The sequence below is a fragment of the Papaver somniferum genome, chromosome 3 (assembly GCF_003573695.1).
Source record: "Papaver somniferum cultivar HN1 chromosome 3, ASM357369v1, whole genome shotgun sequence".
NCBI lineage: Eukaryota > Viridiplantae > Streptophyta > Magnoliopsida > Ranunculales > Papaveraceae > Papaver > Papaver somniferum.
Window position 1 is genome coordinate 95,609,732 of NC_039360.1, and position 22,004 is coordinate 95,631,735.

At 37.3% G+C, this 22,004-nt stretch overlaps 2 protein-coding genes across 2 annotated transcripts; one reads left to right on the forward strand and one right to left on the reverse strand.

Annotated features, from left to right (window-relative positions):
* The first annotated feature begins 8,502 nt into the window (after positions 1-8,502).
* LOC113356872 (probable E3 ubiquitin ligase SUD1) lies at positions 8,503-14,081 on the forward strand. Its single transcript, XM_026600103.1, has 9 exons — positions 8,503-8,992; positions 9,566-10,258; positions 10,425-11,195; positions 11,325-11,536; positions 11,625-11,993; positions 12,091-12,248; positions 12,333-12,496; positions 12,616-12,762; positions 13,223-14,081. Exons 1-9 carry the CDS (start codon positions 8,624-8,626, stop codon positions 13,718-13,720), a joined length of 3,381 nt encoding a protein of 1,126 aa, XP_026455888.1. The 5' UTR covers positions 8,503-8,623; the 3' UTR covers positions 13,721-14,081.
* A 3,545-nt stretch (positions 14,082-17,626) lies between these two features.
* On the reverse strand, positions 17,627-20,775 carry LOC113356873 (floral homeotic protein APETALA 2-like). The gene is made up of 9 exons (XM_026600104.1): positions 19,721-20,775; positions 19,599-19,624; positions 19,454-19,484; positions 19,258-19,345; positions 18,966-19,156; positions 18,786-18,880; positions 18,543-18,682; positions 18,295-18,453; positions 17,627-18,200 (listed from the first exon to the last, which is right to left on the reverse strand). Exons 1-9 carry the CDS (start codon positions 20,239-20,241, stop codon positions 17,925-17,927), a joined length of 1,527 nt encoding a protein of 508 aa, XP_026455889.1. The 5' UTR covers positions 20,242-20,775; the 3' UTR covers positions 17,627-17,924.
* Positions 20,776-22,004: the final 1,229 nt, after the last annotated feature.

A 22,004-nucleotide genomic window follows, 5' to 3' on the forward strand; every position in this document is an offset into this window, starting at 1 on the left:
AAGTCAGATCTTCAATATCTTCTTTGTCCTCAAATCTTCTTAAATCTTCAATAAAAACCTGCACACAATCACTTGAATCTCTTGTGATCAATCACGCACAGAACGGAGTCTGTTAACAATGGATTATCACATGATCGTTTTTAGAACTCACAACAGTCTAAAGATCCCTATCGAAACTCTGAAATAGTTTGAGTGAATCTTATATCAGAAGAGAAGATTCTCAAGAATAAACAAACCAGGTGCAATCAGATTTCAACCACCGTTAGTCAATCAAACCAATCGAAAACAAAAGATAAACCTCAATTATCTAGTTTCCCACCAACGATACACGCTAGAGATTCTCAATCCCAAAGAAGACTTTAAACTGAGTGGCCGTTAGAGATTTCGCCTGATTAGGTTACTCTCCTCTCCGAATAGGCGGCTATACCAGTAACAACAACAAAAGAGGAAGTCTGTTTTTACGAAGGATTAGTTTGCTAGAAAGGCAAACTTCAAGTATTTATAGACAAGGAAGTTTGGACACCAAGGAATTTCCAAAACCGAAAATATTCTCAATATATTCATTAAAGCACAAATTCAGTTTTCATAATTCCTGGAAATGCTCTGTCCAAAAATAATGATCGAAATCTCTCGAAAAATCTAATTAGTAAATGCACATTACTAATTCTGGAATTTCCCTACAAAATGAAATTAATAACCTTAATTAAAAGATTCTTAACTTACTTATGTTTCGATCATGGGATTCTCTTCCCTTAGCTGTTAAGGAATATCTTTGAACGATTAAAGAAATAAACATTCACAGCACATGTTCAAAGTATGTCGACATTCTTACTTTGTAAGTTCTCTTTCACACTTACAACCTTGAGACCGATTTGCCACACTTCCAAACAAGTTTAGAATTGGTTCATCTGACTTTAAAGAACTATGTGATTGATCAAACCAATATTCAATCACAATCATGGGTTTAACGGTTCTACCAAAACAAGTTTCGGTTATACCTCCATGTGAGTATTGTGCATAGTCACACTAGCTTTCCAAAATTTGGTTGACTAGGAACTAGGATCGGTTACCCACATATATATTGTATCTAACTTATATGTGTTGCACATGTCCATAGGATCGGTTCCCCTTTGCCTAAAAACGTGTTGCACATGTCCATAGGATCGGTTCCCCTTTATGCTATAAAACTTGCTGCACCCCATACAAGGATCGGTTCCCCTTTCCCTTTCCCATATTTGGTCATAAAAAACACAAACCCGATTATACCATCTCAGGTGGTTACTTAAGATCGATTTCACTAATAAAAATCATACCAATACATAAGTCAGGTCTTTGTGAATAGTTCTACCAAGAACACAAACAAGTTGTGAGTGGATATACTCAATCACACATATTGGTTGTTCATAAGATATGCAATGAATAACAAAACCAATAACACCTGGAAATTTCCTTTTGGGTTCACAAAAAAGTTTATGAACTTACTTCCTTAGAACACATGTAAACATTGTTCCCTAGGATGAAATCCTCACCTCATACCCATACATAATCACAATAGCATTCAAATTATTATGTCAATGTCTTATCTACAAAGTTTAATGATTAAGCAATAAACCTCGTATTGTATTCCTTAATACTATGTCTATCTAGAGTTCAAATATGCTTCGCAGTTATGTTTTCAATATGCACGACTTGAAAGATACGTTAGGGAATAAAACAGTTCAAGTCAAATATCACTAACCTCAAGTGGAAGGATGATTGTTGTCGTTGTAGATCCTTGCTTCTTCACATCTTCAAGACTTCGCAATACTTATAATGTCTCATATCCTAATACTTTCAAGCTAACCTATACGAAGTTGACTCTAGTACATAATCAAGCGACTCTTAACGTGAGTTTTGATTCACTAAAATATGACAACCAAACTTGGCATACCAACGCTTGGTGTGTTCAACCGAGCCATGCTCTAACATAATTAACACAGATGTCGATTGCTGGGTCAACATAAATTTATTAGTGTTTGAAATTGCTCAAAATCATGATTTGCAGAGCATTTGTTCGAAACCCTAATTTTTGATCAATTGTTCGTCAATTGATGAATTACTGAAAATAGTTCAATGAGTGAAGGAGGGACCGACCACATGGGATGATGGGCGACCATGTGGTGCCCAAGTGCTCGAGTGAGCATGCACCAAAGTCCTTTGTTGACTGGTTGGTGAAAGGATGATTAAATGCTGGTTTAATCATTTATTAAAATAGTGCTCGTATGAGCATTAGGTAATAAAACCTAATTATGGAGAAGTGAGAGACCGACCAAGAGGGCATGAGACCGACCCTTGGTAGTCGTGGGACCAGATGATGGTCGTTTGAGCAAATTCCAAGCTGGTTGGAAAGAGTTTGGACCCAATATGAGCAATTGAGCAAATTAGGTCAAAATTATAAATATGTGTGAGACCGGCTCCTTGCAAGATTTAGGGCCAGCCTTGGTCGGTCAAGGAAGCATGCCCAAGTCACCATAATGTGTCTGCCTCAGTCCTGAGAGTTTTGGTATTTTCTGGTGTGCGTTTGAGCAATATCTTGGATTTTCAGAAGAGTTTGATCTTTGACTGAAATTCTTGATTTTGATCGAATGAGCAAGTAGGACTTTGCTCATTCGATCAATATTTTGAGAATATTAAAATAATAATATTTTAATATTTTTCGTGAATAGCCTAGTCGGTCACGTGACCATTTGACTTTTTGGCTTTTTCATGGTTTGAACAATATTTGAGAATATATGAAGAAACCAGGGTTTCTTGCTCAAACGGAGGAGTTTCATGAGATGAGGGAAATAATAATTATCAAAAAAAGGGATAGCAAGGTGTGGGACCGGCCACGGCTAGGGAATGGCAGGCCGGCTAGGTAGCCCGGTCCCGCGACCTCTTTCCCTATTTTATTATTTTTCATCGTTTGAGGAAAATATGTAGAAACCGTGAGTTTTGTTCAAACAAGGAAAGTCGCTTGAATGAAGGAGTTTTCATGAGATCATGAAAATAATAAAATAAGAAAAAAATAAAGGAAGAGGCGTGGGGGGCCGGCCACGACGGCATGACCAGCCGGTCGGTAGGCCCGGCCGCTATGCGCTTCTTTTTTATTATTTTTTCTCTCCTATTTTGTGTAGGATTCCTCGTTTGTCCATATTTTTGAATGCTCGTTCGTGCATTTGGATGGTCGTTCGTGCATCATTGTCGAGTACACTTGCACCATTTTCTTGGGGCTTACTCGGTGATAGTCTAGACACCCGATTGTTGAGTAATTATTACTAATTCATGAAATTCAGCGGAGAATGATTCATGAAACGGAGTAATAATTATGAATTGTGCATCTATTACTAATCCATGAATCTAGTCGGGGAATTCAAGGAACAGAGTAATGAGGTAGAATGGTTATCTATTACTAATCCATGAATCCAGCCGGGGGATTCAGGGAACGGAGTAATGAGATATAATAGATTATTTTCTAGGAATTCAGTGGGTGAATGTCATGCTAGAATTAATCTATTGTAGAATCGAGATATGAGATAGTTGAAGCATCATACTCGTTCTGAAAGGTGTATAATCAGGGAACAACGTGCATCGTCGACGTCCTGAAGGCGTTTAGCCCTCTAACAAACAATTATGTCTAGAGAGCCGCCTGAATCTATATACGGTCTCTCTACATAGTCAGGGAACAACGAGTATTATCGACGTCCTGAAGGCGTTAAGCCCTCCAACAAACAATTATGTCTAGAGAACCGCCCAATCGTTATTCTATGTAGAGGTGGGTCTCTCTATGTAGTCAGGGAACAATGAGTATCGTCGACGTCCTGAAGGCGTTTAACCCTATGACAAACAATTATGTCCAGAGAACCGCCCAATCATTTTATTCTACATAGAGAGCATGATGGAATGTGCAACATCGAACGCTCAGCCGGGAGGCCTTTCGAGAAACATGTTCATCATGGCTCTGAGAGGAATACTCACTCAGTCAGAGTTCGTGAAAGGGTTCACGGATCATAAAATATGAATCGTCACATGCGTTCCTGAAGCCGGGTCAGAAACATATGCAGTATCATGATTTTACGATTTTGACCTTTGTCGAAAATCCACCATCAACAATATGTAATCTCTTGTATAACAAGGCATGCCCTGTAAGTATCGATGTATAAATACAATAACTTTTTCTTGTATTTCTCATCCATTGAGAACACCCTAATTCTTAGTTTTAAGTAGAACGAGTATGAAAATATAATACCAATGTCATATTCCTGCGTGGTCATGAGCTATTCTTAGTTAGTTTTTCTTGAAGCATGTATCATATAAATAAAATGGAGTAAATTGTTATTACACGTGGGAATGTGATTCCCATAAAGTCACTTAAGAGAATATGGTTAAGAATATACGGTTTGCCTGACCCAAATTGTGGATGAATAATTTCCGGCTTGGCTACCGTCTGTTATATAGTTTGTAAGACCGTCTGCAGCTTGGTTTCCTTCTGTAATAGTGCAAAAAGGAATTTGTCTCATTCTTTGTTTAATTTCTGCAATCATTTTTGAAATCTACCAAGGAGCTTCCGTTGGGGTTTTAATAGAGCGTATGAGATTATCAGAGTCTGTCTCAAATAACACTTTAGTCCGTTGTCTTTCCGTCGTTGTTCTGTTTGCTATCATGATTTCCCATGTCTCTGTCGTTAGCGCAGTAGTTAATCCTAGAGGTTGTGTGAGAGCCATAACAGTTTGCGGATTTGAATCCTTTCAAATGAAACATGTTCCCGCCATACCTGGGTGGCCCTTAGCCGCCCCGTCAATGTTTATTTTAATCCAATCTGGTGTTGGGGTGGACCAACCTACTTGAATGGTTGTTGTTGTCCCGGTGATGCTTGTTGCAATCCTGGGAGGTGGTTCCCAGGGAGAACATGTGGGAAAATCTTTTTTGCCCATTCAAATTCTTGTTGTTATGTTAAAGATCTCGCCAGGATGTTTTCATATGTAGATTGCGTTTGTTTGAACACAAGTTCATTTTTGATCGTCCAGAGAGATCAAAGTAGAAAACAAAAATATGTAATAAAAGAGATAAGGTCGGGTGCTTGCAGTAGTTATGATATGGTTGTTTGATGTTTTAAGGTAATTAGTTGGTTGTTAGCTTGGGGTTGGTTTGTTGATATGCGGCTGGAAAGACTGGTCCAAGCAGCTATTACCACTGGACAGTGAATAAGCATGCGCTCAGATGTTTCTTTCTCGGAGTAGCATCGGGGGAAAAAGTTGGTATTGGTGAGGTTGATGTGATGTAACATAAAAAAAACTTGTTAATCCTTCGTTGATAGCTTTCCACAAAAAAAGCTGAATTTTGGGTGGACATGGTAGGGTCCACAAAAATTTGATTGTTCAGAGGGAGTTCAGGTGTGAGTGGTTATCTTGTTGGATTAGGCAATTGTACCCGGATGAGGTGGTGTATTTTCCTGATTTTGAATGCGACTATATTATTTTATCAGGGGGGTTGTTAGGTGGAAGGTGGATATTTATTGCATTAGGTGGAAGGTTGTTTAGCTGATCATGTCTCCAGTTATCGGAAAGATGGTCAATTATATCAGCTACAGTTTGGATAGAGTATCACTGGATAAGATCAAGTTTTTAAAAATGGGGTATCCAATTATAGCTTGGATAAGTGTGTCTAAACCATTTCCTATAAGATGAAATATATGCCGTTTCCCAGAAGGTATAAGAAATGCCATTTATTCCCGTTGCAGGCTGGCAGTAGAAGGTATTGGGATTTCACCTTGGAATATTGGTTGATGATTGAGGCATTTCTCGTTGTAGAGGCTGGTGCAGATGGAATGTGGTTGGTCGTGAATGTCAATAATTATTTTCATGAATAAAGACTTATTGTGATGGATACTCTTTCTGATGCCGAGCTCTCCTTTTGGTATTGGTTTGTTTAGCTTGTTCCATCCTAATAGGTGAAGTTTTTTAACAGTCATGTCTCTAGAAAACTTTTCTGGCAATTCGATCAATTTGTTTGTGCACATGGGTGGGGAAAAGTTGTGTCTGCGTAAGGTGATTGGAGGTAGGTGTTAAAGAGGTTTTAATGAGAACTATCCTCCCTACATGTGTAATAAGGCATTTGTCATCCATCCTTAAGATTTACGAGCCAGTCTTTGAAGTAGAGGTTTGAAGATGGACGAAAGGTTCTCCAGTGTTTGAATTGAACTCCTAAATATATAGGTTGGATTGATGTGGTTGGCATGTCGAAGTATTGGTGTAAAGTGTCTATGTTATATGGTTGCAGCCTCGGATGATGAATGATTGTTGATTTTGTTGTATTGATTATTCGACCCGTCGAAGAGGTATAAGATTGAAGTATCATTTTCAGGTGATTGTTACTCTCCTGGGAAGCCTAGTAAGTGATGATGAGATCGCTTGCAATATATTAGATGTAATATGGGCAGTGCCTTTTGTGATATATAAAGACCTCGTACCAGATTTTTTGCTTCTAAATTGTCAAGATTTGTTAAATATTTCTGCACATAAAATGAAAATGTAGAAAGATATGAGATCACCTTGTCTAATTCCCTTTGTATGTGTGATGAATCCATGTAGGGTACCATTGATGTTGACGGAGTAGGTGACTTACTTGACACATAACATGATATACTCCACAAATATTGACGGAAATCCTAATTTGGTAAAAGCTTTTTTGATGAATCCCCAGTCAAGGCTATCATAAGCTTTCTGGATATCTAGTAGAGCTATTTTGGGGTCTTTGGTGTTCGATGAGGTTTTAATGTGGTGGAACAACTCTCTAACAATTTCTATCTTATCATATATTGATCTTTGAGGAACGAAGGCACATTGATATGGACTTATTAAGAATGGGAGAAGGGGTCATACTCGGTTGACTAGGATTTTGGATATGACTTTGTAGCAGACATTGCATAGGCTGATAGGTCTGAATTGGGATGGTTTTGTGGGGTTGTCCACTTTTGAAATTAGGGTAATGTTTGTGTGATTCATGAGGGGATCAATATTTAAAGAACTAAAAAAACTCTGTACCATGGCTATTAGTCGAATGTGAGTGGTTTCTAAAAAAACTTTGAAAAACTTACTGGTGCAGCCGTCTGGTCCTGGAGCATTTTCAGAATTAATGGAAAAGAGAGTTTGCTTGATTTTCTTCAATGTTACTTCCGCCGAGAGTATGTCACATTGTGTTGATGTTAATCTTGGCGTGATTTCCTCAAATAGCTCTTCATTTATTATTGTATTTGGAGTTGTGTATTGAGAAGTGAAATGATCCAGGATGATCTGGATTACATGATCTTTATTGCTAACCCAGTTATTTTACGGATCTTGTAATTGTCGTATGTTGTTACGATTTCGGTGGACGATCGCTTGGGTATAAAAAAAATTATATTATTATCCCCTAATTGGAGTCATTGTATTTCCGATCGTTGCCGCCAGTATGTCAGATAAGTTTGGAGTGGTAGATGTTATTTTCGCAAAAAAAAATTCCTAATTTATCCAATAATCTAGTTCCTAGTAATTGGAATAATGTTAGATGTTGCTTTCATATAATTGTAGTAGTTTTATTGGAAAAAGTACATGTTGGGATGCCGCCAACCGTTATCCTTTGGCACCCCAACCAATTTGCATATGAAGCCCGTGGTAAAGCCCGGTGCCACTTAAAAGCTTGTTTTGGCTGGAAAATCTCTCTTTTCTCTCAGGTTTCTTGTTTCTCTCTCCTTTTTTTCCGGAAAGTCACCAAGACTAGGGCTGAACATGGTGTCGGTTAACCGTTGGAAACCGACCGAACCAGACCAATAAGCAAGAAACCGAACCAAACCATTTAGATTTGGATTGGTTTGGTAAAAAATGTTGAAAAACCGACATTATTGGTTTGGTTTTGGTTTGACCTGAAAACCGAACCAAAAACCATTGGGGAACCAATTAATTTTTAAACTTAATTTCTACCGTCGATTTAAAAGTATTAGATTCTACCCATTAATTTAGAGGATAAATAGAAACCCTAAATCTAATATTTCATTATGATACTCTCCCTCTTTCTCTTTCTCCTTTTCTCAGCCGCCTCCCTTCTCCACCCCCAACTACAGCTGCTGCTACTCGACTTTTTTCTTCCCGTCTTCCTTCTTTTTTATTTGTCAATATCTAAATTAAGATATATTATATATCTTCATTTGATCTCTAGAATTAGAGTAAGCTTTAACTATTCTTGATTTTTTTTTGTCTGTATATTTGTGTAAACCAATACTATCGGCAACTACGATTTTTTTATCTGTAAATTTGTGTATTTTTTTTTGTTTGACATAATTATTGGTTAACCAAAAAACCACTGGGACAAACCGAAACCAACTGGAACCATTTGGAAACCGAACCAATGGTTAATGGATTGGTTTGGTTTAGATTTTTAGAAACCAATAATATTGGTTTCGGTTTTGGTTTGGCTAGAAACCGAACCAAAACCGACCATGAACAGCCCTAACCAAGACCAATCACAGTCTTTTTGCTAACCTCGACTCGTCATCACATCGAAATTTCGATTCAAATTTAAACAATCAAATCAATTCAATTTTGCAATTAAAAATCGTAATTTGTTGGAAATGGAGATTGCAATTGAACAATCGAAATCTAATGAAGAAGAAGAAGAGAAGAGGGAAAGTAATGGCATTTTATTAGGAGGAAACGAAGCAGAGGGAATCGAAGGTTCCTCTTCTTCTTCTTGTAATTCTACAATCACAACAGAAGAGACTACAACGACGACGGCGGAAACTACTTCTACTAATAGCGGGAATATGCCTGATGGGTATATTGATGATGATGATGATGAAGATGTGTGTAGAATTTGTCGAAACCCTGGGGAAACTGATAATCCTTTAAGATATCCTTGTGCTTGTAGTGGGAGTATTAAGTTTGTTCATCAAGATTGTTTATTACAGTGGCTTAATCACAGCAATGCTCGTCAATGCGAGGTTTGGAACATATCTCTCTCTTTCCTCGATTTGATATTTGAATTAGGTTTTATTTTTATGAATAATTTATGAAATTGGTGTAAGTTTAAGGGTTTTAGGGAATTTAAGAATGTGAATCTGTGACTTTGAATAAGTGGGCATGGAAACTTAACCGCCCTCAACCGAATTCAGGTACGGTACTAGTCTGGAAATTTTAAAGAAGATAAGAGTGGATGTTTTTACTCTGATTCCTTATCCAGGTAATGAAAACTGGAAATCAAATGTACCTGCAGAATCCAACTATCTGCATTTGTTAATTATGTTGGTTGGCCTTGAAATTTTTAGTGGAGCGGTGTACTGATCAAGAGTATCCAGTTAGGATTTGGCATGACGGGCACAATATATATTGAACTATAACACTTTAATTAGCTGCTAAGATTAAACTGATTTTACCACTTGCGAAGTTTTAAAGCCCAACCATTATTGCATTTGGTTCTACTTATGTTCTTGGTTTTCTATTAATTACGATTTGTTTTTTATTTTTATTTTGCTGACTTGGATTTATTTCTATTAATCGCCTAATGCGTGATGCAGGTGTGCAAACATCCTTTTTCGTTCTCTCCTGTTTACGCTGAGAATGCTCCTGCTAGACTTCCTTTCCAGGAGTTTGTGGTTGGGATGGCAATGAAAACATGCCATGTGATGCAGTTCTTTCTGCGACTTGCCTTTGTGCTTTTTGTCTGGCTCCTCATAATACCCTTCATTACGTTTTGGATATGGAGACTGGCTTTTGTTAGGAGCCTTGGTGAAGCCCAGAGACTATTTATGAGTCATTTATCTACTACAGTGGTTCTTACTGATTGTTTGCATGGGTTTCTGCTTTCTGCTAGTATAGTTTTCATTTTTCTGGGTGCCACCTCTTTACGAGATTATTTTAAACATCTAAGAGAACTTGGAGGGCAGGATGTTGAGAGAGAAGATGAAGGTGAAAGAAATGGTCTTCGTGCCGTTAGAAGACCTCCTGTCCCACCTAATAGAATTCCTGTTGTTGATGGGATTGGTGAAGATGCTGCTGGAGGGCAAGGGATTGCTGGAGCTGGTCAAATTATCAGGAGAAATGCAGAGAATGTTGCTGCCAGGTTGGAACTGCAGGCTGCACGCCTTGAAGCACATGTTGAACAGATGTTTGATGGTCTAGATGATGCTGATGGGGCAGAAGATGTACCCTTCGATGAACTTGTTGGTATGCAAGGGCCTGTTTTTCATTTGGTTGAAAATGCATTTACTGTAAGTCTAGTTTCCTTTTCACTAGATACCTAAACTCTAATTATGTCGATGTTACCAATTGTATATTTTGACTTCCTTGCTTCAGTTATATATTACTGCCATACAAAATCATGTTTGATTTGAAATTGGTTGATCATTAGATTTATGGTGTGATATTCTGGCGCAGGTTCTAGCAAGCAATATGATATTTCTCGGTGTTGTCATTTTCGTTCCTTTTTCATTGGGCCGGGTCATCCTTCACTACATATCTTGGATTTCCTCAGAAGCTACTGGTCCAACGGTCATGCCATTGATGGAGTCAGCCCTCTCTTTAGCAAATATCACATTGAAGAATGCGTTAAATGCGATGACAAATATGACATCTGATATTGAGAAACGCAGTCTGTTTAACCATGTCGTGGAAGTGGTTACAGAAACACTGAATACGAACACAACTGAGCTTGAAGAGGTCTCAAACAATATAGGGAAACCACTTTCAGCCAATCTTTTAAAAGGGGCATCTGGTGGGATCTCAAGCCTTTCCGATGTTACTACGCTGGCCATTGGTTACATGTTTATTTGCTATCTGGTTTTTTTCTACCTTGGGTGCATTGCTTTGATTCGTTATACTCGCGGCGAGCCGTTGACCTTGGGAAGATTTTATGGTATGGCTTCTATGATAGAGGCAGTTCCCTCCCTTATCAGGCAATTCTTGGCTGCAATGAGACATTTACTCACTATGGTAAAAGTCGCTTTTCTTCTGGTAATTGAACTTGGGGTATTTCCTCTAATGTGTGGATGGTGGTTGGATATTTGTACGGTAAAGATGCTGGGGAAGACTATCTCTCAACGGGTGGAATTCTTCTCAATCTCTCCCCTGGCAAGCTCTTTGGTACATTGGGTTGTCGGAATCGTGTACATGCTACAAATAAGCATATTTGTCAGCCTTCTTCGAGGGGTATTGCATTCTTCTTCTTTTTTACCCTTACTAACATATGAATTTGTAATGATTAGTAAGGGTTTTTACTATCATGTGTTTTTACTATCATGTGTTTATTGAATTTTTACTATCATGTGTTTCTGACAGGTATTACGAACTGGAGTTCTATACTTCCTACGGGACCCAGCTGATCCAAACTACAATCCATTTAGGGATCTTATTGATGACCCTGTACAGAAGCATGCTCGCCGGGTTTTATTGTCGGTTGCTGTTTACGGAAGCTTAATTGTGATGCTGGTATTTTTACCAGTGAAACTTGCCATGCGTTTGGTGCCCTCTATGTTTCCGCTGGATATATTGTAAGATGTTCCAAGCAATATTTATGTCATCTCTAGTGTAGCGTTACAATGAAGTTTTAATCATTTTAAAACTATTTGCATATTGCAGGGTATCTGATCCATTTACTGAGATTCCCGCGGATATGCTTCTGGTGCAAATCTGCATTCCTTTTGCTATTGAGCATTTTAAGTTGCGCGCAACAGTTAAAGCCCTGCTCCGCCATTGGTTTAAAGCAGTTGGCTGGGCACTTGGCTTAACAGATTTTTTACTACCCAAATCTGAAGATAATGGTGGACAGGAAGCAGGAAACGTAGAAAGGAATGATAGATTGCGTGATGTGAACCGAGGCGGAGTTGGTCAGCAAGATCGTGCTTTGGTAGCACTTGTAGCTGCTGAAGATCGAAACAGAGCCCCTCATGTATTGAGGAACTCTGATGTTGCAGAAGAGTATGACATTGGTGAACAAGCAGATCCTGTGTGAGTATCTTGCATCAGGGCGTTTATAAGAATATGCTGTATTTATGAACTATAATGCTTTGCTACCTGCTGTAATTTTTGAATTTAATACTTGCAGATATGGTTTTGTACTTCGCATTGTTTTGTTGTTGGTGTTGGCATGGATGAGTTTGTTTTTTTTCAACTCTGCACTGATAGTTGTACCTATTTCTCTTGGACGCACATTATTTAATGCCATCCCTCGTCTCCCAATCACTCATGGAATCAAGTGCAATGGTAAAATAGTTGCAAAACTATTCTTGCATTCACATTTTCCATTATTCCAAGCTGAAAATAACCAGTTCCAACTGTTTTTGATAGATCTTTATGCATTCATTATTGGAAGCTATGTCATCTGGACTCTTTTGGCTGGAGCAAGGTATTGTATTGAGCACGTAAAGACAGGTAGAGCAAAGATTTTATTGACCCAAATTCTGAAGTGGGGCAGCATAGGCCTGAAGAGCTCTGCACTTCTGTCAATATGGGTAGGAATTTTTCTTCGTGGCAGATATCTTTACTGCATCGTTTTTCATTTCTTCATGTTATGGGTACTCGTATCTTTTGTTTTTAGATCCTTTTATCTTGTCCTTCAATATGTTTTCAGATCTTTATTATCCCCGTGATGATTGGCCTGCTCTTTGAGCTTGTGGTGATTGTTCCAATGCGGGTTCCTGTGGATGAAAGTCCAGTTTTCCTCCTGTATCAGGACTGGGCACTGGGGCTTATCTTTCTCAAAATCTGGACTAGACTGGTAGGCGTTCTCTCATATTCTGAATCATGCAAGTTCTTGTTTACTACGTGTTGCACAAAATAAGATTGCCTAGTTTATGGGGTTTTTATTCCTCTTAAGATGCTCATAATCCTGGCATACACCAAGTTTGGATGAAAAATGCAAGATCAATATCCTAGAAATGAACAATTCAAGAGTTACCTAGTTATGCTCATGTTAGAATATGACCGTTTCACTGGGTAGCTGAGGTTTTCCAGATTACAGTCGGCTAGGGACCAGCATGCCGATTTTAGGTTCAGGCTGGTCTTTGGCTTACTCCATAAACTTCTCTTGCGAAATGGCTTACCTCATAAACTTCTCTTACAAACATAGTGACTTCACGCAGTACATCTGCATAACAAAGAGATGTTCATAGATGACAAGTTTGTAAAGGGAAACCAATTAACTGAGTTGATATGCACATTATTTTGTATTGAAACAGGTCATGCTGGATCACATGACACCTCTGGTTGATGAAAGTTGGCGACTAAAGTTTGAGAGGGTGAGAGATGATGGTTTTTCACGGTTGAGGGGGCTCTGGGTTTTGCAGGAGATAGTGATCCCAATAGTAATGAAGCTGTTGACAGCGCTCTGTGTTCCGTACGTATTTGCAAGAGGGTTTTTCCCTGTCCTAGGGTATTCGTTGATTGTTAACTCAGCTGTCTACCGGTTTGCGTGGGTGGGCTCCCTTAGCTTTAGCGTGATATTTTTCTGTGCTAAAAGATTTCACCTCTGGTTCACAAATCTCCATAATTCTATAAGGGATGACCGTTACTTAATCGGACGAAGATTGCACAACTTTGGTGAAGACAAGATGCCAAAGAGAAATGTCTCCGACACAGCAGAATCAAGTCAGCAAGATTCTGGGTTATTGCAACAGGGGCAAGAAGCTGATGTTGGATTAAGGCTGAGGCACCCTAACCAAATGCAGGCTGCATGACAAAAGGGTGTTAAGAATCAGAGTCAGCTGGAAAGGTCAAATGTTGCACTTAGGCAATGATTCTTCGGCTGTGCTGCTGCTTCAACTGCGTGTTGTGATATTTTTATTTTACCGTGTAGTATACTCAGAAATTCGGTAGTAGCTTATCTTTATTAACGTTCTTGTGAATATATGGAAATTTGTAGTTGAGAAGAATCACCATTCCCCACCTTTCAAAGGGGAGGATAATGCGATGTAATTGTTCATAACGAAAGCAGATTACGTGTTTCTGTCAAAAGACTAGTCTGAACCGAAAACTCCAGGCTCTCGTCCATGTAATATTATTGGTCACTGATAATTTATACCTGCAGTTTTTGTATTATTAGTAAGTACTCCGTCCGTTAATTTTTAACAGGCCAGTTTCTATAAATAAATATTTCAAAAAAAATAGGTCAGTTTAGTCAAATGTTACTTTAATTTTCTGGGACCACTTTTCTTTTAACTTGTTTTGATGACAAGTGTTATACCATTTCACTTATTTCTTTGACTGACAAGTGTCATGGGGACCATTTCACTTCACTTCATTTATTGACAAGTGTTTAGAGGACCACTTTCAATAATTAGTTTTTTTTAATTTTTTTAAAAAAAGAAATTGGCCTATTAAAAAGTAAGGGAGGGAGTAATTCGTTTCCAATCATGGTTCCTCGAGCGGAGTTTTTTTATTGAACAGATTAACGGGAGTTGAATTCTATCTTTTAGCCTGAGTCGTTTCTCTCAGGTAAAAAAAAGAAAAAGAAAATCTGAGCTAAAAATGAGATGGCTGGAAGGTGGTCTTACACTCTTACTCACTCAAGTATTGGAATTTTCAGAGACTGTCAGATGAATTATTCAATCAAATCATGGACAGTTGTTCCCGTGAAGAAGAAGCTCTTTTATACGATCAGACTTATCTTTCAACTTGACCCCACCAGACTAGAAAATTGGGATGTAATTCAAGCTCGAAATTAGGTGATCATTTATTTAACATCGAGTCATAGATTACTCACGTAGTGTCATTTTCAAGTAAATATAGATGATAGATTCATAGATAGGGTTGCGGTTGAAGAAGTAGGCAAATGAACGATAGATAGAGGGGTTTAACGTTCCACAATCACAGCAAGTTTCCCACATCTCTGTTCCTTCCTTACTTTTTCCACTTTATTTATAACACCCTTTCCCTGCCGTTTAAGCAATGTCCTAAAAAAGAAATTTTTGATACTCACTCTATTTCTTTTAATAGAATCAAATTCACGAGGTAAGGTACTAAATAGTAAGTCTATAAAGAATGAACAAGCAGTAGGTACTTCTAGACCAACTACACTTGAGAAATTTGTTCGATGCTTCATGCGCATTGCAGTTGAACTAAAAGCGTTTGGAGTTCCAATTCCACTTGCATTATATCGTGGGGATGGCTTGTGTTCTGGTACGGTTGCAGTAATAAAGTCAAATAATATTTACATTAATGTTACATTGGGAAATTGGGATACAAGTGGGTAACTTACATCTTTAATTGAGAGGTTTGAATGCTCTAAACCAAAACAACTCAAAGGTAGGAGAGGAGAGGAGAGAAGAAGTAAAGGAAAGGTTGGTGTGAGGTGAGAGAGATGTTGGTGGCCATCTTAGGTAGCAGAGTTTAATAGATCTGGTATAAAGCAAAGGATCTAAGAGCGTCCACGGTGGAAGAGTAAACCCAAATATTTGGTCTTTTGAACAGACGTAGTGGAACGTACTATCGATCAAATTTTGATCAACGACTAAAACCCAGAGTATATTTGGTCTGGGACCAAGACTAAACCCAGATATAGTCGAGCGTTGATATACTTCACGCCCCACCACCAGGCGGACATATAGTGCACGTCCCACATCAGGCGGACATATAGTGCACGTCCCACACCAGGCGTTGGTATAGTTTACGCTCCACATGGGGCGTACGTAAAGTCTACGCCCCATTTTTTTTTTTTTTAATTATTTTGTATGGGGCGGGCATTATACCCCTGCCCCATTCTTTGTTTTGAAAATCAATTTAGTGGGGCGGGCTTTATACCCCCGCCCCATTCTTTGTTTTGAAAATCAATTTAGTGGGGCGGGCTTTATACCTCCGCCCCACTTCTTTCATTTTTTTTTTTTAGTGCACGTTCCAATCAGGCGTTGGTATAGTCTACGCTCCACACCAGGCGAACGTATAATGTACGTCTGACCAAATTTAGTTTTTCCACCGTAGCGTCACACACCATATTAAACCCAAAATTTGATCTTTTTTTCCCTCTTTGGTCTTTGGTTATACTCGCACCACTGCAGTTGCTCTAAGAAAGTGTATGATTTTAAGAGGATTGTGGTGGTCCTAAGAAAAGTTGCTTCTCATCTGTCTTTCTCTATATCTCTACATCATTGGTATTGTTTTTGCACTGTATGTAAGTGTAATATTGAGTTAGGTGGTGGCATGAAAACAGACTACTATATAATTCAGGACCAGACTGACCCAGTTAATTGCCAATTGAGAAGTTTAGAAGAGAAGAAGAGGAAAACAAAAATAATACAGTTGGATGGACCACTAAATAATACCATATCGAAAAGGAGGTCGATTTTGGGGACATCTTAACAAGCTTTTTCTTTGTGTTGTTCATTTAATTGCATATTTGGTTAAAAGTTAAAAGTGGACCAGAAAATCATATAAATCTATTTCCTCTTTTGGGAACTTTTGATTTGCAGCCAAAAGTATCTCTTTTTACAACAACTAGTTTTCTGTTTACACTCTAATTACCTTTTTTTTTTCTAAAACTTTTTTTCATCTTGAATTTTATGTGCATGTCGACTTAATTAAATCCAAAAAATCAAAGTAAAAGTAAAACTACCAAATTTCAGAATAATTTCAAGAAACAAAAGGAGAAAATAATATTGTGAAGCAAAATCTTTTTGATTTTGCCTTCTGAATGCATCTTCTACTTCTAATTACAGAACAAATAGCGCGTTTGAATACACATCCAAAAGTAACTTTTTGACTTCTATAAATGAAAAGTCAAGAAGTTTGTTCGGGTGTAAAAATTTAGAAAGACTTCTAGAAGCAGAAAAGTCGACTATTTATAAAGTAAAATATCTATGCTTCCGACTTCTGTTTATGGTATCCTAACGCGTTACAAAAATCTACTACTCGACACTATGTAGGTATGGTGTGAAATTTCTACCTGGTCACCGCGTGAGCAGTAGGTATGGTGTGGAATTTATTTAGTTGGTTAGAAAAGGTAAAGGGTCAATTCAATATGAACAAAGAAAAGCTAATGAGTTTCTAGTATGTATTCATTAGAAGACTATAAATACAAAACCCTAACTATGGGGGTTTCCCTAATTGGGTTACAATTGTGGTGAGTGTTTATAGTACTCATTACCCATATTTGAGCTTCCATTACTACTCCTCTCATTATCAAAGCACATAAAAAAGAGGGTGTAGTGGTGGGTATGTGTAGTGAAAGCAAAGATTATCAAGTCCCTCTCAATGACATCAATCAATAATGTCTGAAAAATCTGACTTCCATTAAATCATCTACATTAACATTGTTAGCCAGTTGTGAACCGATCTTTTTTATTTATGATTTTGGCACCTCACCTTCCACCATCTACCTTTGCTCACAAGTTTTACTTTTCTTCTAATTTTTATTGTTATTACTTTATTGGGAAATTTGGTAAATATTTAGATTTTTCTTCTTTTGAGTGTGAGGAAATGGAAATACAGAAATTATAACTTTTTAACTATAAATAGAAATAAAACCATAAATAGGAAATATAAATGAGTGCCTAGAATACCTTTAATAGGGTAACTTTTAAGTGCTTTCTTGTTCAATCAATCTCCTCCACCTCTGTGACCCCTCCCCATCTCATCAAGTCTGTACAATCTCAACGAATCGTTTGCTTTAAATAAATAAATAAATAATTGACCAGTAGTCAATCATCGTTGACCCATGAAGACCATACCAACAAAGATGGGTTAACCCAGAAACTCTCTCCCAACAATTTCATGTTATTTTTCTGTTGTTCTTGACCCAAAGGTCTTCTTTACATAATCATTGAGGATCCATTGTTGTTCTAAGCTAAGGAGAAAGCTTAAAGCAAGATTCATGCTTAGAAATTACAAGACCCACATATATGTATGTGTTCACATGAGAGAAACTAAAAGGAATGATCATATAGTTGATCAAGTGGGTCTTTTAAGTGATTGGAATCCATTGATCTTTGGGAACCAACTTGGAGTTTTAATGACTTGTGATGGGAATCCTGATGATGCTGCTGCAGTGGTTGCAAACATTGGCTGTGATGGTGATATATAACAAGGCCATCCATTACTATTGTTGTTACTTTTGTTTGAAGTTGATGATGAACTCCATTGCTGCCTTCTTTGAAGCTGCTCAATTGTGTCTACATTGACTCTACTACCTCCATTACTGCCACTACTGGTACTACTACTTGATAACTGGAATATCAACAACAAAAAATTGATGAGAACAAATAAGGTTGACTAATAAACATCCACCTGATAATTTTGAAGCCTCATTGCTTACACCCACCTGATAATTTTGAGGATGTGATGGTGGTTGTAGATGATGAAATATCGGGTTTTCGCCGATAACTCTGAGCTGCTCATATCTGCTTAACTCATTGCTGTTGGATGTTTGAAAGTATGGATTGTTGTTTTGTTTGTTGTTTCTAAATTGTTCATCTTGTAGCTGTGAAATGTGTAATAATTCATTAAAATTCTCATTTAATAATTATTCCCACAACAAAATAAATAAAATCATGAGTAAGATTAATGTACCTTAAGTTTAAAGCCGCGATTATTACTATTACTCCAATTAGGCTGAGATTGGAATTTTGGAAGTGGTTGGTTGCCCTTGAATTCAAGCGATGAAGGCGATGAGCCGAGACACAAATCAAGACTATGATCCTTGTTACTACCTGTATAATTTTCCAAAAGTACAAAAGACATTTTAGTATTTTCGAAGGAGAGAAACCAGAACAAAATCTGTAAGCAAGATTATATTTACAGCCACATACTAACCAGCTCCTGCATTGAGTTCACTGTCATATATACTAGGATCAAAGTTGGTCACAGCTTCCTTGCCATTGCACTTGATGGCAGCTTTATCATAAGCTCTATTGCAAGAAAATGCAACAGCTTTAAAATAGAAAAATTCTAGAACAATGAAAAATAGTTTGTGTTCATAATTAGATGATTTACCTCGCCGCTTCAACTTCGGTATCAAAGAGACCTAAATACACATACTTTTTGCCTAAGAATTGGCCCATTCTAGCTTCCCATCTCCCACATTTGTGCAATGTAACTCCTCTGTATTTGGAACTTCCTCTTGGAAATCCAGTACTTTGTCGACGAAGTACATGAACAAATTCTTCCTTGGTTAAATTAGTCATCTGTAGTAGTAATGCAAAACAATTAATTAATGTTGTTTCAGGAAAAATTTCACATGGATTTTCAGAGTTTTAATATTGTAATCTCTGACTGAGATATATACCTGTTTTAAATCATCTTCATAGTCATTAAAAGTGAAATTAATATCTGCTTCAACTCCCCTGAATTTGATTGCTGCTCTGTCATAAGCACTAAAACACAAAACAGATAAAATAAAATAAAATAAGGATCAGGAAAAAACTGTTTTCACGAGAATATCAGAGATCAGAGAATTATGGTTTGTTTCAAGTTTAACTCACCGAGCTGCAGCATGTGCGGTATCAAATCCACCTAATAATATCAAACGAACCAATCGGCAAAAAAAATGTAAATTCTGATCAAACCCAAAAATTATAAAAATATCTAAAAAACAGATTTTTTAACTTAAAAGGCTTTGATTTTTACCCAGATAAACTTGCTTCCCGCAATCCCTGCATCAAATGAAAGCAGAAACAAAAAGAGAGGATTAAAAATCTAACCACAAGATGAATGGTAGAGAGAGTGGGTGAAACAGAAAGAAGACTAACCAAATATGAGACTCCCAACGACCAGTTCTTCTGTAAAAAGTGACACCTCTATACTGAGAGCTTCTAGACCTTGGCCCTCTTCTACTTTTCTTCAAGGGTTGTTGTGATATAACCTCCATTGATGTTTTCGAAGCTCCAACTGGTTCAGTTTGACAGAATTTTACACCAACCCAATGAGCTCTTGGGAAACTAGTAGTAGAAGAAGAAGTATTAAACCCACCTCCTCCTCCTCCAGTTGACGCACCAGTTATTGTATTACTATTATCCGATTCTTCCATTGGGAAAAACTGTCTAGTAATCATAGGTTCACCAATCTCTGTAGATGAACAATCATGGGTTACAGAGAAACCAAAGATCTTACTACTTTTTCTCTTCAAACTTTCATCTTCTTGTGATACTGACGAAGAACTTGAATTTGAAACTGATCCAATCCCTTTTCCTTTCTCTACTTCTTCTATTATTTCTACATCCTTCATGGAAGTCTGCCTTGAAGAATCATTAAGATCTAAAGTACTCTCCATTAGAGCAACCTTTAATATATTTTTAAACTTTTTTAAGATCACTTGTTTCCTCGTACCAGAAAGATGGTATCCTTATTTTTCTTCTTAGATCACTGATGATGATGATGATGATGATCTTATCTCTTCCATGAAAGTAGGATATCAAGTTTTGTCGGTAAAAGATATTAATATTCCTCTCTTTTTCTCCATTTTTATATACATTTCTCTGTAAACATACTCTGTTCTCTTTCCAATTTGTCTCTGTTTTTTGGTTGGTGAAGATGGGTTGCTTCTTCAATTCAAACCTAAAAATTTCGAGAGTTTTTATTTTGGTTCGAATTAATGGAAGGATTTCTTTCCTACCCACCTATTTAAATTAACATCAGAGAGTTTGAACAAGCTCTTTACCAGTAGAAGGGAGGCATTTTTCAGTGCCTCTGTTTCTCTCTCTAGGGATATATATCTCTCAATCTCACTGTATGACTTAGTGAAAATGATGAAAATAACTCATGCCTTTAAAATCTCTCTGCCATAATTTTTTTTTTCCGTTTAAATTGATTATTACTGATTACTAAAGAAGAAAGAACAATCTTTTTCTAAAACTTCTTTTTATAACGTCAACCAAATTTCAAGGCAATTCCTAACTCTTATTCCAGTATACCCCTAGCTGATTGGTGACAACTATTATCCGAAGATATACCAATTATCTAGGTCCTTAATCAATGGGTCAAATCGGATATCCGGTATAACCTTTTTAAGGGAGGGGTTAGCGTCGAGCAAGGACGTTGTATCGGGTGTCGGCCATCACCGATACAAATACGTTAAGGTGGTGATATTGGCCGAAATTGAGAGTTTTTTTTGTTGAATTAAAGCATCACGGTCTTCCATCGTATAGATTCGCATATATTAGATGTCTAAATAAGGGGATACATGAACCCAATGATTCGGTTGCGATTTGGATCCTTAATGTCGGACCTGTTAGAATTTCAATAACAGACGCCTGTTAGAATTGCTATAACAGACGGGTAGAACCGTTTAGAAATCGTTAGCTTTCGGCTCTACCCGTTGGCAGGGACGGACTCAAAATTTAAGCTACGACAGGGCTATTTCTATGTTCAGGACATGGCTACCGAAGGCTGCGTAAATTTTTTATTTTGTAAATTTTTTTGATCTATTTAATGTTTGCACTGGTTGGATTTTTTTAATATTCTTTTCAAAACAAAGGGTTAAGTCGACCAACCAAATCAAATCAAGAGTTTAAAAACCTGTCTGTAAGTGACTATGTTCTAATATTTTGTCCACAAAAGAACACAATTTTGATTAAAGACTACAAGTTTAACATAATTTTGGTATGGGCTGAATATCATATAAGATTTGCACCATTTTCTCCTTAAAATCAAAACGACAATGAATTTGAATATAATATTAAGATGATATGTTTCTCTCATAGGACTTTACATTCCTACCAAAGATGAGCACAATTCGAGACGTATAACACCACTATCTACCCCTTTGAATGTCAGCCGTTAAGAGTTAACGATTGAAATTAAAATCGGTAAATGGTAAGATTTGGTAATTCGAATCGTGCTCATCTTTTGTAGGAATGTAAAGTCCTATGAGAGAAACATATCATCTAAATATTAGATTCAAATTCATGGTCGTTTTGATTTTAAGAAGAAAATGACGCAAATCTTGTATGATGGTGTCCATCTAAGAATGTCCATGGATCATCCCTCAACAATAAAATCTACTAATTATATGTACTAAAAAAATCCTAGCAAATC

What these genes read in the sequence shown, in the direction of transcription:
- LOC113356872 (XM_026600103.1), top strand. Translation starts at nt 8,624, where the DNA reads ATGGAGATTGCAATTGAACAATCGAAATCTAATGAAGAAGAAGAAGAG. An exon ending in TGGTTGAAAATGCATTTACT is followed by an intron (nt 10,259 to 10,424) that starts GTAAGTCTAGTT and finishes ATTCTGGCGCAG; the next exon opens with GTTCTAGCAAGCAATATGAT. An exon ending in TCAAAATCTGGACTAGACTG is followed by an intron (nt 12,763 to 13,222) that starts GTAGGCGTTCTC and finishes GTATTGAAACAG; the next exon opens with GTCATGCTGGATCACATGAC.
- LOC113356873 (XM_026600104.1), bottom strand. Translation starts at nt 20,241, where the DNA reads ATGGAGAGTACTTTAGATCTTAATGATTCTTCAAGGCAGACTTCCATG. An exon ending in CGTTGGGAGTCTCATATTTG is followed by an intron (nt 19,625 to 19,720) that starts GTTAGTCTTCTT and finishes CATTTGATGCAG; the next exon opens with GGATTGCGGGAAGCAAGTTT. An exon ending in TGAACTCAATGCAGGAGCTG is followed by an intron (nt 18,683 to 18,785) that starts GTTAGTATGTGG and finishes AAAATTATACAG; the next exon opens with GTAGTAACAAGGATCATAGT.